At 34.9% G+C, this 18,145-nt stretch overlaps 1 protein-coding gene across 1 annotated transcript in view; it reads left to right on the forward strand.

Moving 5' to 3' along the window:
• LOC106061785 (sodium-coupled monocarboxylate transporter 1-like) overlaps nt 1-18,145 on the forward strand; it is a 31,364-nt gene that overhangs the window by 2,273 nt on the left and 10,946 nt on the right. The window contains exons 2-7 of the mRNA XM_013219984.2: nt 11,831-12,051; nt 12,567-12,635; nt 13,457-13,508; nt 13,988-14,055; nt 14,615-14,695; nt 15,652-15,725. Coding sequence (XP_013075438.2) covers nt 11,831-12,051; nt 12,567-12,635; nt 13,457-13,508; nt 13,988-14,055; nt 14,615-14,695; nt 15,652-15,725 — 565 coding nt within the window. The remainder of the gene's footprint in view (nt 1-11,830; nt 12,052-12,566; nt 12,636-13,456; nt 13,509-13,987; nt 14,056-14,614; nt 14,696-15,651; nt 15,726-18,145) is intronic.

Raw genomic sequence — 18,145 nt, forward strand, 5'->3', positions numbered from 1 at the left:
AATAGGAAGTGGGAGAAAAAAACATTACAAAACGTAATACGGGGACTAAATCCATATTTACATCCACATCTTTCATTAAGTAGTATTTATTCCTCTTATTTTGAAATCAAACAAAATAATCAATCATCAATAAGTAAGTAGCTAATTGGTTAATATTTTGATTGATTCATCTCTTGTCAGTTACACTGAATAATTGTGTAAACTTTCAACTTGTTCCGAGAATGGGGAGCGGGAGAAAAAACTTTTTTTTACCAGACAGACAGACATACAGATAACAGACAGACAGAGTGAGTTGATATAAGCTTTGTAATAAAAGTTGATGAGTCTGAATTTGAATTCATGCCTCACCAATGAAAGGCCGACGTTTTGTGCCACCGAGCTATTTAAATACTTATATAAAAAATAGGTTCTATTAGTCTATTGTTACTTTACAATTTTTACCGAAAGATATAATTCTCTAAATTATCTGTATATATGATTCTCTACGTCGCCCAACCATGCGGGACACCACGCACGCACACTATGATTGGACAGGCTACATACGGCTCTATATTGGGATATTATATAAATATTTCATTGCAAATCGGTTCAGAGGAAGGCAAAATAATTTAATTGCTACTGTCAGAATCACCTATTGTAATCAATAGTAACAGTTATAGTTATTATACCATTTGCCGGTTAAACTAATTTCCAGATGAACCATTTGGTGGATACATTTATTTGCCGGATAAACTAATTTCCAGATGAACCATTTGGTGGGTAAATTTATTTGCCGAGTGAACACATGTTCAGATGAGCCATTTATCGGGTGAAATAGTTTTCAGATGAACCATTTTGCTGGTGACTTAATATTTAGATAAACCTTTTGTTCAGTGATTTAATTTCCAGGTGAACCATTCATTCAAGTAAACTAGTATTCAGATGAACCATTTGTCATGAACGAATAGTCGTTGAACCAGTTGTCTATGAACCATTGTTCGTGACCCAGTTTTCACCCCCCCCCCCGTACCCTATTTTCAGACACTGAATCCGACATGATCAGATAATCGTCGTCTATCAACATTGATATCAACTCACTCTGTCTGCCGGGTCAAAAGTTTGTACACGTTAGTTCTCCCACACCCAATATCTGATCAAGCTAAATTTTGGCACAAGTATCTCTTTGACCTAACAAAACAAGAATCAATAAAAAAGTTAATTAACTATTGATAATTAATTATTTACTTAATTATTTTGTTTGGTATAGAACAAGGGAAAGAAATTGTACTGACTAATGTAGTGGTATATGCTAAATAAGTCTCCTTTAAACTATGTAAAAAGAAATATTTGGCCGCTTTAAAGTTTAAAACTAACAATAGATAACTATAAAACCTTCAATTTTCATAACCGCCACCATGAAACATTGGTTAATATGTTGACTTGAGAAGGATTAAATAGGTTTCAACCATCGAGTTCGAATTTCGGCTGTTCCAACTTATTTTTTTTTATTACTCCTTCCGAAAAGCGATCTCGGTAACCTTCACACTTCTTTCTCCCACTCCCCTTTCCAAACTGATCCAAGTGATAAAATCATAGCATATTGAGAAAACTAAAAACATGAAATTGCGTTAAACAAAAACAATTGGTACAAATATTTCTAATCGCACAGATTTATTGTTGTTAGTCTAGATCTATTACAAATTTAATGACATGACTGATTCAAACTAATTGATAAAACTTCACTTAATATAAGCTTATATTTTTTTAGAATAATTTTTTATAAATAATGTTCTTGTTAAATAACTTCTTCTGTTTCCTTGTCTATCTTATTAATGAAAAGGTTAATTTTTTTGGCGGCAGGAAAAGGGGGGGGGGAGGTTTGCGAAAGCCTTGCTAATAGTTGAAATCTGTATCTATATCGACATGCCGACATTCAAAACGAATTTCTCTAATTTGACCCCCCCCCACACTGAATCTCTCAATATGCATCCAAATATTAAAATGTTCTTGTTGCCACTGAATCTCTCAATATGCATCCAAATATTAAAATGTTCTTGTTGCCACTGAATCTCTCAATATGCATCCAAATATTAAAATGTTCTTGTTGCCACTGAATCTCTCAATATGCATCCAAATATTAAAATGTTCTTGTTGCCACTGAATCTCTCAATATGCATCCAAATATTAAAATGTTCTTGTTGCCACTGAATCTCTCAATATGCATCCAAATATTAAAATGTTCTTGTTGCCACTGAATCTCTCAATATGCATCCAAATATTAAAATGTTCTTGTTGCCACTGAATCTCTCAATATGCATCCAAATATTAAAATGTTCTTGTTGCCACTGAATCTCTCAATATGCATCCAAATATTAAAATGTTCTTGTTGCCACTGAATCTCTCAATATGCATCCAAATATTAAAATGTTCTTGTTGCCACTGAATCTCTCAATATGCATCCAAATATTAAAATGTTCTTGTTGCCACTGAATCTCTCAATATGCATCCAAATATTAAAATGTTCTTGTTGCCACTGAATCTCTCAATATGCATCCAAATATTAAAATGTTCTTGTTGTCACTGAATCTCTCAATATGCATTCATATATTAAAATGTTCTTGTTGTCACTGAATCTCTCAATATGCATTCATATATTAAAATGTTCTTGTTGCCACTGAATCTCTCAATATGCATCCAAATATTAAAATGTTCTTGTTGTCACTGAATCTCTCAATATGCATCCAAATATTAAAATGTTCTTGTTGCCACTGAATCTCTCAATATGCATCCAAATATTAAAATGTTCTTGTTGCCACTGAATCTCTCAATATGCATCCAAATATTAAAATGTTCTTGTTGCCACTGAATCTCTCAATATGCATCCAAATATTAAAATGTTCTTGTTGCCACTGAATCTCTCAATATGCATCCAAATATTAAAATGTTCTTGTTGCCACTGAATCTCTCAATATGCATCCAAATATTAAAATGTTCTTGTTGTCACTGAATCTCTCAATATGCATCCAAATATTAAAATGTTCTTGTTGCCACTGAATCTCTCAATATGCATCCAAATATTAAAATGTTCTTGTTGCCACTGAATCTCTCAATATGCATCCAAATATTAAAATGTTCTTGTTGTCACTGAATCTCTCAATATGCATCCAAATATTAAAATGTTCTTGTTGCCACTGAATCTCTCAATATGCATCCAAATATTAAAATGTTCTTGTTGCCACTGAATCTCTCAATATGCATCCAAATATTAAAATGTTCTTGTTGCCACTGAATCTCTCAATATGCATCCAAATATTAAAATGTTCTTGTTGCCACTGAATCTCTCAATATGCATCCAAATATTAAAATGTTCTTGTTGCCACTGAATCTCTCAATATGCATCCAAATATTAAAATGTTCTTGTTGCCACTGAATCTCTCAATATGCATCCAAATATTAAAATGTTCTTGTTGCCACTGAATCTCTCAATATGCATCCAAATATTAAAATGTTCTTGTTGCCACTGAATCTCTCAATATGCATCCAAATATTAAAATGTTCTTGTTGCCACTGAATCTCTCAATATGCATCCAAATATTAAAATGTTCTTGTTGCCACTGAATCTCTCAATATGCATCCAAATATTAAAATGTTCTTGTTGCCACTGAATCTCTCAATATGCATCCAAATATTAAAATGTTCTTGTTGCCACTGAATCTCTCAATATGCATCCAAATATTAAAATGTTCTTGTTGCCACTGAATCTCTCAATATGCATCCAAATATTAAAATTTTCTTGTTGCCACTGAATCTCTCAATATGCATCCAAATATTAAAATGTTCTTGTTGCCACTGAATCTCTCAATATGCATCCAAATATTAAAATGTTCTTGTTGTCACTGAATCTCTCAATATGCATCCAAATATTAAAATGTTCTTGTTGTCACTGAATCTCTCAATATGCATCCAAATATTAAAATGTTCTTGTTGTCACTGAATCTCTCAATATGCATCCAAATATTAAAATGTTCTTGTTGCCACTGAATCTCTCAATATGCATCCAAATATTAAAATGTTCTTGTTGTCACTGAATCTCTCAATATGCATCCAAATATTAAAATGTTCTTGTTGTCACTGAATCTCTCAATATGCATCCAAATATTAAAATGTTCTTGTTGCCACTGAATCTCTCAATATGCATCCAAATATTAAAATGTTCTTGTTGCCACTGAATCTCTCAATATGCATCCAAATATTAAAATGTTCTTGTTGTCACTGAATCTCTCAATATGCATCCAAATATTAAAATGTTCTTGTTGTCACTGAATCTCTCAATATGCATCCAAATATTAAAATGTTCTTGTTGCCACTGAATCTCTCAATCCAAATATTAAAATGTTCTTGTTGCCACTGAATCTCTCAATCCAAATATTAAAATGTTCTTGTTGCCACTGAATCTCTCAATATGCATCCAAATATTAAAATGTTCTTGTTGTCACTGAATCTCTCAATATGCATCCAAATATTAAAATTTTCTTGTTGCCACTGAATCTCTCAATATGCATCCAAATATTAAAATGTTCTTGTTGTCACTGAATCTCTCAATATGCATCCAAATATTAAAATGTTCTTGTTGCCACTGAATCTCTCAATATGCATCCAAATATTAAAATGTTCTTGTTGCCACTGAATCTCTCAATCCAAATATTAAAATGTTCTTGTTGCCACTGAATCTCTCAATCCAAATATTAAAATGTTCTTGTTGCCACTGAATCTCTCAATCCAAATATTAAAATGTTCTTGTTGCCACTGAATCTCTCAATCCAAATATTAAAATGTTCTTGTTGTCACTGAATCTCTCAATATGCATTCATATATTAAAATGTTCTTGTTGTCACTGAATCTCTCAATATGCATTCATATATTAAAATGTTCTTGTTGTCACTGAATCTCTCAATATGCATTCATATATTAAAATGTTCTTGTTGCCACTGAATCTCTCAATCCAAATATTAAAATGTTCTTGTTGTCACTGAATCTCTCAATATGCATTCATATATTAAAATGTTCTTGTTGCCACTGAATCTCTCAATCCAAATATTAAAATGTTCTTGTTGTCACTGAATCTCTCAATATGCATTCATATATTAAAATGTTCTTGTTGTCACTGAATCTCTCAATATGCATTCATATATTAAAATGTTCTTGTTGTCACTGAATCTCTCAATCCAAATATTAAAATGTTCTTGTTGCCACTGAATTTGATGTAACGTGAAATACTACACCAAGTTGATCTTCGGAATCTAAGACAAGGCCTTAATCTACAGAATCGAAGATTTAAAGTCAATACTTTTATCTTGGGTATCGAAGAAGAATCGAATACAATGCCGTAATATTCGTAATCGATGTTTGGAATGGAATAATTGAAGACAAAGCAGTGAGTGCATGTAACTGCGGTGTATTCTATATGTGGGCATGATTTCTTTTTGTGGTTATTTTCCACTGTAAATGGTTAATGCTGTGTTATCTACCTTAAAATTGGTCTAGCAAGGTATCTATATGTATGTTTAGTGTATTTTCCATGGGCGTAGTCTAGATTTTTTCCAACCTTGATAGATAGATAAACAGAGATATTGATATATACTCTAAATTTACGTAACGAATGTTCATTACAGCCAGCTTTTCATTTAAACAGAGGCCTTTCTGTAGTTAGTGAAAGGACAGTAGATAGTGACAGTAGATACACTTTCCTAGCAAGCAAGGGAGTCTTGTAGAGCTGTGAGCTTTCATTGTGGTATTTAAAAAATCGTTTTCTGATGCGTCTTAAACGCATTATCCTGTTATTCTTAAAACGAAAAATCGTATGTTAAATATAAAATCTGTTATTCACTTTCACTTTATTAAGCAGTCCAGAGAGAGGTAGAAAAACAGACCAATGTGTGACATGTTTTATTTCAAGTAGAGTTGAAGTTTTGCTTTAGTTTTTTATTTTACTGGAAAAGGGATAGGGGTAACTTCTAAACCCCTTTGGATACGTTTATGGAATTTGGTAGCTAAAGTTTTTCTGTTTTAATTGGATTGTTCGATGGTTTTAACCTCCGAATTCTCATTGGCTACGCTCATAGGGCTTTGGTGACGGATGTTTTTCTATAGTCTTAGTGGCGGGTTTGTGTGTGTGTGGATAACCTCAAAATCCCTATTTGGTGCGCTCATGAAATTTGTAACTCAAGTAGTGCTTAATTTTTTTTTATTGGAGGAGTATTTTAACCTCAAAACCCCACTTCGCTACACTCATGAAATTTTGTTGTGAGCAGGTCAGGAGGCGCTGAGTGAGAGATACCTATTATCTGCTGCTCAACATTAAAATTTACCAACAGTAGGCAGATGTTAGCGCTACTGGGTGGGCTCATCTGTGACACCTCAGTCTACGACCAAGGGGCTAGAGTCGCCTAAGTAACCAGACATACTAACCTAAACCAAATGAAAGCACAAACGAAACTTTAGTTTAGGATAAAGAAACAAAACGAAACTTAATTTACCTAAAAATAAATCAATAGTAAAATATAATATATACACTACATAGAAAACTAATACTAACCCTCTAAATCTACGACACTACAAACACCAACAAACTAACCAAACCAACTACCTAACTAAATCACTAAAACTACTACCCTAGACCTAGATCTACACAAACACACTACAATAAACCAGTCTAGATCTACAATATCCTACTACTATAAACAACTCTTAACTAAAACTAAAACAAGAACATCTTAGTATTCACCAAGAACAGAAACAGACTATAACTAACCACTAATGTCTAAGGCAACACTACACTTGTTAATTATGATCTAGGTTCACAGTCAGCAATAAACAAACAACAACCATTAGTGTCATGGCGGAGAATGATACTTTATTATATTGAACGCGTGCACCTTTGCGCACCATATCAACATCCCCTTTTCTTTAAAAAAAAAAATAAAAAAAATAAAACATTTCGGGGAGTATCATAGAAAAAAATAAAACTAAACCACAACATAGACAAGTAAACGTAACATACATACGCTTCAATGAATATGACACATATCACATTTAAAAATCAACATTCAATTGTTCATTAAGACACATAGTCATTGAATCTTGTCGGTTTCTTCAACTGATTTGTTGGTCGCAGGGAATGATGAGTTGATGAGTGGCGAATGTGTTGATCATGAGTTCTATTGTCCTGTATATTGTCATCAGTATCGGGGAATATATCTTCTTCTGTTTCTCTGTTCGGGTTGATATGCACTCTGTTTCTTTGGTACACTGCACCATTGTCACCTCGAATAATGTAAGCTCTCTGATTGACTTGAGACTGGATTCTTCCACGTCTCCATGTAGGGTCATTAGGAGATTGGAAATAGACCATCTGTCCAGTTCTCAGCTGACATAAATTTCTTGACCTCTTATCATAAGATGTTTTTACACTCATCTGACGTTTTTCTTTCCTTCTCATAATGTTCTCTTGACATGTAGAAATCTTAATGTTACTCCGTTTGTTTGGTATCAGTGTTCGAGTCATCCGACCAAAAAACATTTGAACTGGGCTTAGATTTGTGTCTTGCCTTGGAGTATTTCTAAATTCCAGAAGAGCTTCATAAGCATCTGACTTTGATTCTCTAGATTTCTTCATTATGTTCTTCAAAATTTTAACTGCTGACTCAGCCTTTCCATTGGATTGATGGTGTCCTGGAGAAGATTTCAAATGAGTCACTCCCCATTCCATCATAAACTTGGAAAAATATTCCGATGTGAATTGAGGTCCGCTATCAGATATACAGACTTTGGGCACCCCATATCTTGCAAATAAAACTTTCAGTTTCTTTATAATTGCGTGTGTTGTTGTCAACTGCATGTTTTCTACCTCTATGAAATTTGAATAATAGTCCACTATAACTAGATATTGTTGGTCACACATTTGGAATAAATCAATTCCAATCTTGTCCCACGGATTAGAACCTATTTCGTGCTGTATTAATTCTTCTCTCTGATTTGCTGGTTTATTTTTCTGACAAATGTAACATGAGTTGGCTATTTCCTTTATTCGAGCTGATAATCCAGGCCAGAAAACTGTTTCTTTTGCTCTTCTTTTCATTGAGTCTACTCCCAGATGTGCTGCATGGAGTTTTTCTTCTATTTCCTTGCGAAGTGATATCGGAATGATTATTTGTTCTCCTTTCAACAAGAGTCCGTCTTCGTATGTTAACATGTCTCTTAGTGAAAAATATTGTTTGAGTTCAGGTAAACTATTATGTTTGTCTGGCCATCCATTTAGGATATATTGAATAAGTGTTTGCATTGTTCTATCTTTCTCTGTCTCGATTCTGACTTTCTCCAGCACTGCATCTGGTATTGCCAGTCCGACTGTATTGACACAAACATCAGGGATATCACTCTTTTCCTCTGATGGGTCTCTACTCAAAGTATCAGCTATGAACAAATTTTTTGCCTTTGACATATTGAAACTGGATATCGTAACGATAAAGACGCATCATTAGACTTTGTAGCCTTCTCGGAGCAGAACTGAGTGGTTTTTGAAGGATGTTTTCCAGTTGTTTATGGTCATTCTGAACTATAACTGTCCTGCCATACGTATACTGGTCAAAACGTTCCAAACCAACAACCACTGCTAACAATTCTTTTTCAATCTGTGCTCATCTTTTCTGAGTATCAGTTAATGATCTAGAAGCATATGCTATTGGACTGCCATCTTGTAATAACGCTGCTCCCAACCCATTTTGGCTACTATCTGCTTGTAATGTAAGCTCTTTGTTAGGGTCAAAATATATCAATGTGCCATGAGTCGATATTTTCTGTTTAATCTTGTTGAAAGCTCGTGTGCATTGATCTGACCAAACAAATGGTGTGTTCTTTCTGATCAACTCTGTTATGGGCTGTAAATCTGTCGACAAGTCTGGAACAAATCTTGCAAGATATTGAACCATGCCACAGAATCTTCGGACTGATGAAATATCTTTTGGAGCATTCAAACTCAAAATCGCAGATACTTTGTTCGGGTCTGGTTTTATTCCTGCTTCTGTAATAATATGACCCAAAAAATTAATCTCAGCTGTTCTAAAAACAGACTTTTCGTGGTTCAGTTTAATCTTCTTTTCTTGACATCTCTTCATCAGCTCTTTTAGGTTAATATCATGATTTCTGAGTGCCTCTTCTTTTGTTCTTCCTCTTCCTACCACTATAATATCATCAACGTAATTGAAACAGCCTTTCAGTCCTTCTAGTGCTAGATTTAATCTTCTCTGAAAAATTTCTGAACTCACTTTCAGACCAAATGGTAATCGTTTCCATTTGTATCTAAAAGGGGTTATCATTGCTGTCAAATTAGATGACGCTGTGTCTAGTCTGACATGCCAGAAAGCTTCTTGTACATCCAATTTGCTGAATATTTTGGCATCGTTCAAATCTGCCAATATGTCATCTAAAGTAGCAAGATTATAGAATTCCCTTAGTAAAACTTTATTCAGGGCTTGTGGATCTATGCAGATCCTAATTTTTCCATTAGCTTTTTCCACAATTGCCATCTGACTAACCCACTCTGTAGGCTCTATCACTGGTTCTATGATTCCTCTCTGCACTAGGGTCTTTAACTCCTCCTTAACTCTTTCTTGTAAAGCAATAGGGATCTTTCTACACGGCAGAACCTTGGGCTTAATGCTGCTATCAATTTTTAAAGACACTTCTCCTAAGTCACCCAAATCACCAGTAAACTTTGGACTACAGTCTTCTTCTTGGCTATTCACTACTGATGCTATGAACCTATCTTTATTGACTTTGATTAACTTCATTTTTGTTAAAGTTTCATGACCTAGAAGGCATGCTAGATTATTTGGTACAACTATATATTCCACCTCAAATGTTTCGTTAGTTTTCTCATTTCTCGTCGTTAGAGTGGCTTTCCCTATGGGTCTCATTTCAGTCTTATTCCACATTAGTAATCTTTGCGTTGCCTTTTCTGATTCTTATTTACGTATTTTTCCTGGATGGTATTTACATCAGCTCCACTATCCATTTGAAACCTTACACGGTGACCATTTACTGTCATAACTGCTGTCATCCGTTTCGTTTTGTGGTTCTCCAAAGACATCACCCATTCATTTTTTACCATCATGACATCATCTCTTGTGTCCGACTGCAGCTGTCTTTCATCGTTAGACCTATCATCTGACACCTGCTGAATTTTCTTTTTGCACATCACAGCAAAATGATGTCTCCCCTTGCATGCTAGGCACATTTTACCCCATGCAGGGCACTTTTCTTTAATGTATTCATGAATCCTTCCACAATACCTGCATTTACCTTTCTGAATGTTTATTCTTGAGGGTGTTGATACTTTCTCAATGATTGGAGGGTCGGCTTGTATTTGTCTCAACTGTTTGTTGGCGGTTTCGTATGCTCTGCAAATATCTCTGCACCTTTCCAATTTGAGACTACTATCTTGTAACAATTTCATTTTGAGGCATTCATGTCTAATACCAAGAACTACTCTGTCTCTAATCAAGCTATCTTCCAGGCGTTCAAAACTACACGTTTTTGCAAGTCTTCTCAAATTTGTTATGTACTTTTCAATGTCCTCGCCTTCTTGCTGTTCACGAGTATTGAAAACATAGCGCTCATAAGTTTCATTCGTTTTTCCAATGCAAAAACGTTCAAATTTGTTCACTATTTCTTCCATCTTTCTTTCTTTTCCCTTCTCAATTTCAAGACCTTCATATATGTCCATCGCTTTTGTCCCTATAATTGTTAGAAAGGTGGCCACTCTGACCTCCTCTGATTCTTCCGACAATTTAGTGGCTAACTCATAGTTTCGCCAGCTCCGGTGAAACTTTTGCCAATTAGCGGCCATGTTTCCTTCTACCTCGAGCGGCTCGGGTACAGGAAGGAAATTTGTAGCTGCCATTGTATGGCGTAACCCTTTACTTGTTGCCTAATTATTATTGCAAACAATAAATCTTTATATTCTGATTAATGATTACCTTTGATCATTAATACACCGCTGCCACCATGTTAATTATGATCTAGGTTCATAGTCAGCAATAAACAAACAACAACCATTAGTGTCATGGCGGAGAATGATACTTTATTATATTGAACGCGTGCACCTTTGCGCACCATATCAACAACACTAGTCACTACAGAAACAAAATATGAAAATAACACTAAATTTCCTAGCCTAGATCTACACTCTACAGCTTGTAACAGCAGCAATAACACAGCAGTAATATTCAGCAGCTAAAAGCAGTAGTAATAGCAAACTTACAGGCCGTCCCAGGTACAGAATAATAAAATAATTAGACGACAGACCACAAAGATCTTCAGCTGTCGCACAGACAGATATGGTACTGACCACTGGTCAAATGTACACTCAACTGTTTTTAAGACAGCATGTAATACATCACTTTTATACTATCCCGCACTAACCTATATAAATATGCGGAAGTACAATTATAAAATCTGACACTAACTTATAAAAATAAAATATATAAAAATAGATCTAACCTATACAACAAAATACATATAAAACTAGCTCAGGGAGCGCAAGCTCACATTGTGATTGTATTTTTGCTTTAAAAAAAACAAACAACTAACGTAAAACCACAGGCACCAAATTTAGTGATTTTTGTCTTTGCAATTATATTTTATTTAAACTCTGTGGCTCTATATTGTTCCCATTGTGGTTTAATTATGGCTTTGACTAGAATTCGAAATAAATATGGTTCTTATAATAAGACGGACAGGCACGCCTTCCCGATGAGAAAATCTAATTCTGAAATTCGATTTCTTTGTACAGAATACCTCGTGGGAGGCCGGACCATGAACTTCATTCCTGTGGCCATCTCGTTGATGGCCAGCTTCGAGTCGTCCATCATGATGCTGGGCTTTCCCGCCGAGACTTACGTCTATGGCATTCAAAACATCATGGCCTCACTGGGCTTCTTCGTGACCCAGTTACTATTTATAGAATTTATAGTACCTTTAATACATCCATTGAAGATTACCAGTGCTTATGAGGTAAGAGTCACAATATGTTCATTAATCTATAAACCACTGGCATGCATTTGTTTGTGTTATTGTTTCTTCTGTTATCATTTTGCCATTATGTCCTAGCGACTGTAACACACTATACAAGAATCGCTTCCACCATCACTAATACTGGCTATTCGCTGAGGATTGGTAGAATATATATATATATATATTTAACAGCTCAACATTTAGGGAAAAATGGAATGCTTATGTTTCCCTGACCACCAGTTTTGTTTGACGCAAGCCTCATCCAAATGTATACAAGAAATGACTGCATCCCTTTTTGCAGATGATCCTTCTACTTCTCTTATTGTAGCTGAAATAAGACACAACTTCAATTCTGCTGGCTTTCATTCAAACAGCTTTCTTCTATATTGTTTTACAGACATCTTAATACTTTGCGATTCTATGATATAGTTTTATTTATTCTTGTATTTGTGTAAAATTTTGACCGATTATATCAACTATTAAATCAAAAGAAATATACTTATTTATTTTTGCAGTATTTAGAGCTTCGATTTCAATCAAGAAGTGTTCGATTGCTGGGAACACTTATGGGAGTTTTAACATATGTAAGTTGTATTTTACAATGACAATATTGATAGGAAAACTTTTTTTATAATGATAGTAGTGCTTTATTCAACTAGCATTAAAACAAAACACTTTGTCTTCACTTTGTGTGTGCCTGTGGTAACTAGCTAACATATACGTCGTAATTGTATGGAGATGGTTTAGGATTTTGTAAGTAAGAGATATATCTAGCTCGGGGTAGCAGTTTTTGAATGTTTGGATACATTTTCGGATGTCGATCCAAACGATTTGGGTGACGTCTGGTGAATGATCTTCTGGTGAATGTGATTTATTCAATTAGTTATCGTCCTTACTTGTTTAGATCTGTTTGTAGCTCGGCCTGCGAAGGCATTTAGAACTTAAGCCTGAATCATTTATTTTACGCGTTTGAATTGAAGCAATGTAATAGAATCATAAACATTTGTTTAATTTCATTGTTACTTTATAGTTTATATCCTAATAATAAAGACACCATGATTTCTAATAAGAATTTTAAGCCTTAACCGGAGTCCTTCAAGTGTACTCAGGTGAGGCCTATTCAGCTTCAGCTGGGTTGTTGTCTGGGTCACGTGGATTTCCATAAGCAGCCACGGTAAAGTGTAAATTAGTTTCGTCATCCTGATAGCCTTCTTCTCGGAAAACTGTATAATTCTTCTAGTACAGCAAACAAATTGTACATTGAACATACAGGTTAATCCTATCAACGTTTAAGAATAACCGAGGCTATCAGAATTATATAGTCATTATATGTCTGTCTTCTTATTGCAGCCTCCCATTTCGATGGTCTAAAAATCACTGTTTATATTGTTATTCCTGTTTACAGACTTGGTATATGGGCGTGGTTTTGTTTGGACCAGCTGTGGCTTTGGAGGCTGGTAAGTAACTGCACTGTAAACTGTGTACAATGTCAGTTATGGAGCAGTGCAGTAACGCACCGAAACTTTAAACTTTGACTTTAAACCCAAATGTTAAAATTGACTATAAATCAAAGTACTACATGCAATAGTAAATGAATGAATGTTAGTACTATTAACAGATTAGAATGGACAGAGGCGTGGCGAGCATAACTGACTCTCGGTGCCGGAGGCTTTATTGGCACCCCCTCCCAAGAAACATGTTTTAGCTAAGGTGGAGATTTTGAAGTGGGTGGGGAAGAATAAATAATAAAATGATACCCCCTCTCTTCTCTAACCAAAAAAAAAAAAGAGTACAAAGTAATATAAAGAGCTCGAAGAAAATATTTAAAATGTGAATTTATTACGTTTTAATCCTAGAATTGATAATTGAAATTGATACTAAACAAATTATCGTAGATTTACGTATGAAATTATATATTTTGTTTGTTTGTCCCCAGTGACTGGCTTTTCACTGTGGAGTTCAATCTTCGTCATATCATTTGTCTCCGTCGTCTACACAGCTATAGTAAGTAGGATGTGTCTCCTATAGTAAGTAGGATGTGTCTCCTATAGTAAGTAGGATGTGTCTCCTTTAGTAAGTAGGATGTCTCCTATAGTAAGTAGGATGTCTCTTATGGAGTCTAGAGACGTTACTGCAGAACAGAAGATAATTACCTACTATTTGTATCCATACGTTAATCTAGCCGTGTTTGCTAATTAAAGACTTAACGTTTAAAAAGTCATTGGTTTTCCTGGTTGATTGAGGCGACCCGATCCATGCCCTAATGGCAGTGGGAAAGAAAGAGAACGTGTATGACTTTATCCTAGCATATGGAATAAGAAATGTGCCTTTATCTCTATGTCTTTCTGAATATTTTATTATGTTGTAATTTTGTATTTATGATTTATGGTTTAGTCATTGTTGTATCTATTATTGATACTTTACTTTCTGAGCTGAAGTTTAGTGATGTTATTATTAGTGTTACTCTAGTCAATTGTGAATTTATATATTTAACCTATAGGCTTTCACGATTGTTTGATTATTACTAAATTATATATTTATATTTTCTTTTGACTCTTGTCAGGGTGGTTTAAAAGCTGTCATATGGACAGACGTGTTTCAAGCAGTGGTCATGCTGACAGGGATATTCGCAATACTTATTAAGGTCAATCTACTTTAAAAGCATTGTCATTGCTGCTAATTAATTATTTTTTTTGAATTGTGCTGATTTATAGCTCCTATTTTTTTTAAACATATTTCTTTTCATTGCACTATGTGTTATATACATTCTGTGTATTGTGTAATGTTCTGATTATGATAATAGATGATGCATTGGTAGGTATCAAAGTTTATTTCACGCGGACTAATAAAGCCGTAGGGCCTTCTGTGTGATAAAGTTTTGCGTGGAAATACCTGCCTTCCCGTTAATTCTGGTTCTTCATACACAATAATCATACACAATAATAAACCCAATGATTAATTCTGACCATAACCCCTAGTTGGGCTTCGATATAATAATAATAATAATAATTATTATTATAATATAATAATAATAATCTTTATTATCCGTGAGGAAATTTGTTTTAATTAGAGCAAACATTTGTAGGCTACGATAGCAAACAAGATTTACGGTCATATACCAGTTTCTCTTTAACACTACATGCGAAATTTATATAACTTAGCTACATATTGTTCAACGATTTATTTGCCAAAGGAACCAATTAGTTTTTGTGTCTATGTGATCGGTGTCTTATATCTTCTTTGTGCTTGTAAGATGTTTAAATCATAAAGAAGAGAGTGATTTTTTTATGCTTAAAATCTTTACAGCTTTCTTAGCAATGTTTTTCACAACTATGTGTCCAAGTGCGGTTTGTTTGTTTTAAGCCGATAAAAGATCTCGTATCGTCTCTTATGAAATACAGACGATACTTCAAAAAAAAAAAAAAAGAAGATGATTTCGTCCTGCGCGTGTTCCTAGTTAATCTTGACATGCAAGTTAATCAATGAATTAAATTCTGCTAAGCCATTGGTTTTCTTGGCTGACTCAGGCATACTATTTACTATGTGTAACAATGCTACAATTAAGCAGTAGGCATACGTTATTGTATTCTCCTCTTCTAGGGGACGATTGACTCCGGTGGACCTCAGGCAGTTTGGGACAAAGCTTATGATGGAGGCAGATTGAACTTCTTTAAGTACGATATGTTTCATTTATCTTTAATAACTTACACATGCAATTGTCATAATAATACGTTTTACCATCAACTAGGTATGATTTTATATTGAAGTATGGGTATATATATATATATATATATATATATATATATATATATATATATATATATATATATATATATATATATATATATATATACAGTGCTTTTTTTAATAAAAAAAATAGGTGCCGGTACTCAGTGATTAGGTGCCGGTGCTCAGTAATTGATTGCCTAACTTTTAACTACTAAAAATTAATAATATACGTTAAAACACAAGAAAAGTAATATTTTTTTTCAAAACGGTGCCAGTACGCCGTACCGGTGCGTACAGTCACAAAAAGCCCTGTTTATTGGCCTGTAGTATATATATATATATAGATAAGGTACATTTCACAACTTATCCACTGTTATGTTGTTATGTGTAATTTGTATTTGTCGCTAGATTGGATGCCCTTCATAGGCGTAGCCAGGATTTTTTTTCGGGGGGGGGGGGGGGTTGGGGTGGGTGGATATTTTTTCTCCCCCCCCCCCGCGAAAATAAAATTATATGTATTTATGTGTGTATGTGTACATACTTTTTATTACATTCTGACCCTTCATTCTTTCGGAAGACGTTTATTGTGCCCTAGAATAGGTTCTTCCATGAGTTAGTGGAAAAATTGAAGATTCGCCATTACTAGCAAGAGGATCTGGGGGAGCGCTAGGAGCTCTCACATCGCGGGGCGAAGCCCCGCCGCCAAGCAATATTTCTGGTATTGAAAGCCAATAAAATGCATTTTCTGAGGTATCTACACTGCATTTTCCTGCTATTAAAAAGTTTTATTTTAAAAACCTAACGTGCTATTCTTACTGACTTAGACACTCCCACGCCGTTCGGCGCATTTGCTGTTAAGCTGTTTCCATAAATTGTAAATTCCCCGCCATTACTAGCAAGGGGGTCTGGGGGAGCGCTAGGAGCCCCCCCAGCGCGGGGCGAAGCCCCGCCGCCAAGCAATATTTCTGGTATTGAAAGCCAATAAAATGCATTTTCTGAGGTATCTACACTGCATTTTCCTGCTATTAAAAAGTTTTATTTTAAAAACCTAACGTGCTATTCTTACTGACTTAGACCCTCCCGCGCCGTTTGGAGCATTTGACGTCAAGCTGTTTCCATAAAAATCTGTCACTGGTAATGTCTGAAGCCTCTTCCCACCTGCCATGAGGACCTCCATGAATGAGTGGCGTCAAGTTGTACTAGGATATCATTGCAACTCTTCTTATGCGTAATTCATTTTGTCCCGCAAACCTCATGCGTCGCTCTCTCACAATCTTACTAAGGGGTCGACTCCCAGTTCGGCATAGGATTTCCTTGATTTAGACCCGATCTCTATAACTGACTCCAAAAATCTGTCTTGGCCATCTTTGTTGAGCCACATTTAGTGTTTTTCAATTTCGGCAGATGACTATTCACTGTAGTTTATTAATGGAGCCCTGCCACTGGTAAAAATGTGTAACCTCTCTTGAATACGCTCTTGAAATTAAGTGATTGTAGTTTGCTTTAGATTTTATATCGAAAAGAGAAGTTTTATCGTCAAAATCATCTGTTGTTGTTTTTTTACCTCAAAATGCTCTGTAGGGGGATCTTGTAGCCATCTGTAGAAGAGGGGTTTAAACTTAAAACCCTCGATTGGATTGGCTACGCTCAAATAATTTCAGTGTGTAATTTGCTTTTTTTTTTATATTGAAGAGGTATTTTTAGCATCAAACCCCCCTTAAACTCAAAACCCCTTTTGGCAACTGCATATTTAGTGCGTAATTTGCTTTTTTTCTTACACTGGCGGGGGGTTTAAACTCAAAACCCCTTTGGCTACGCTTATATATTTTAGAGTGAGTAATTTGCTTTTATTTATATTGAAAAGGTTTTTTTTAGCTTCAAACTCCACTGAAGGGGAGTGTAAACTCAAAACCCATTTGACTACACTCATAACATTTTGAGTGTATAATTTGCTTTGTTTTTATTATTAAAGAGGTATTTTTTACCTTCAAACCCCGCTGAAGTGGGGTTTAAACTTAAAACTGAGTCAAAACCCATTTAGCTACGCTCATAACATTTTGCGTAATTAGCTTTTTTTTATATTGAAGAGGGGGTTTATCGTAAATTTTAGAGGGGGTTTTAAAATCAAAATCTTTCTTAACTGTGCTCTTGGCATTAGGGGATTTTCGTTTGCATTTTTTTTGTTTTGTTTTATAGAAGAGGGGGAGTTAACTACAAAAACCCCAGGTAGAGGGTTTAAAACTCAAAACCCCTGGTAGGGGGTTTTAAACTCAAAACCCCTGGTAGGGGGTTTTAAACTCGAACCCCTCTGGTTGGGGTTTTAAACTCGAACCCCCCTTGTAGGGTTTTTTAAACTCAAAACCCC

The sequence above is a fragment of the Biomphalaria glabrata genome, chromosome 15, assembly GCF_947242115.1.
Source record: "Biomphalaria glabrata chromosome 15, xgBioGlab47.1, whole genome shotgun sequence".
Taxonomy (NCBI): Eukaryota; Metazoa; Mollusca; class Gastropoda; family Planorbidae; genus Biomphalaria; species Biomphalaria glabrata.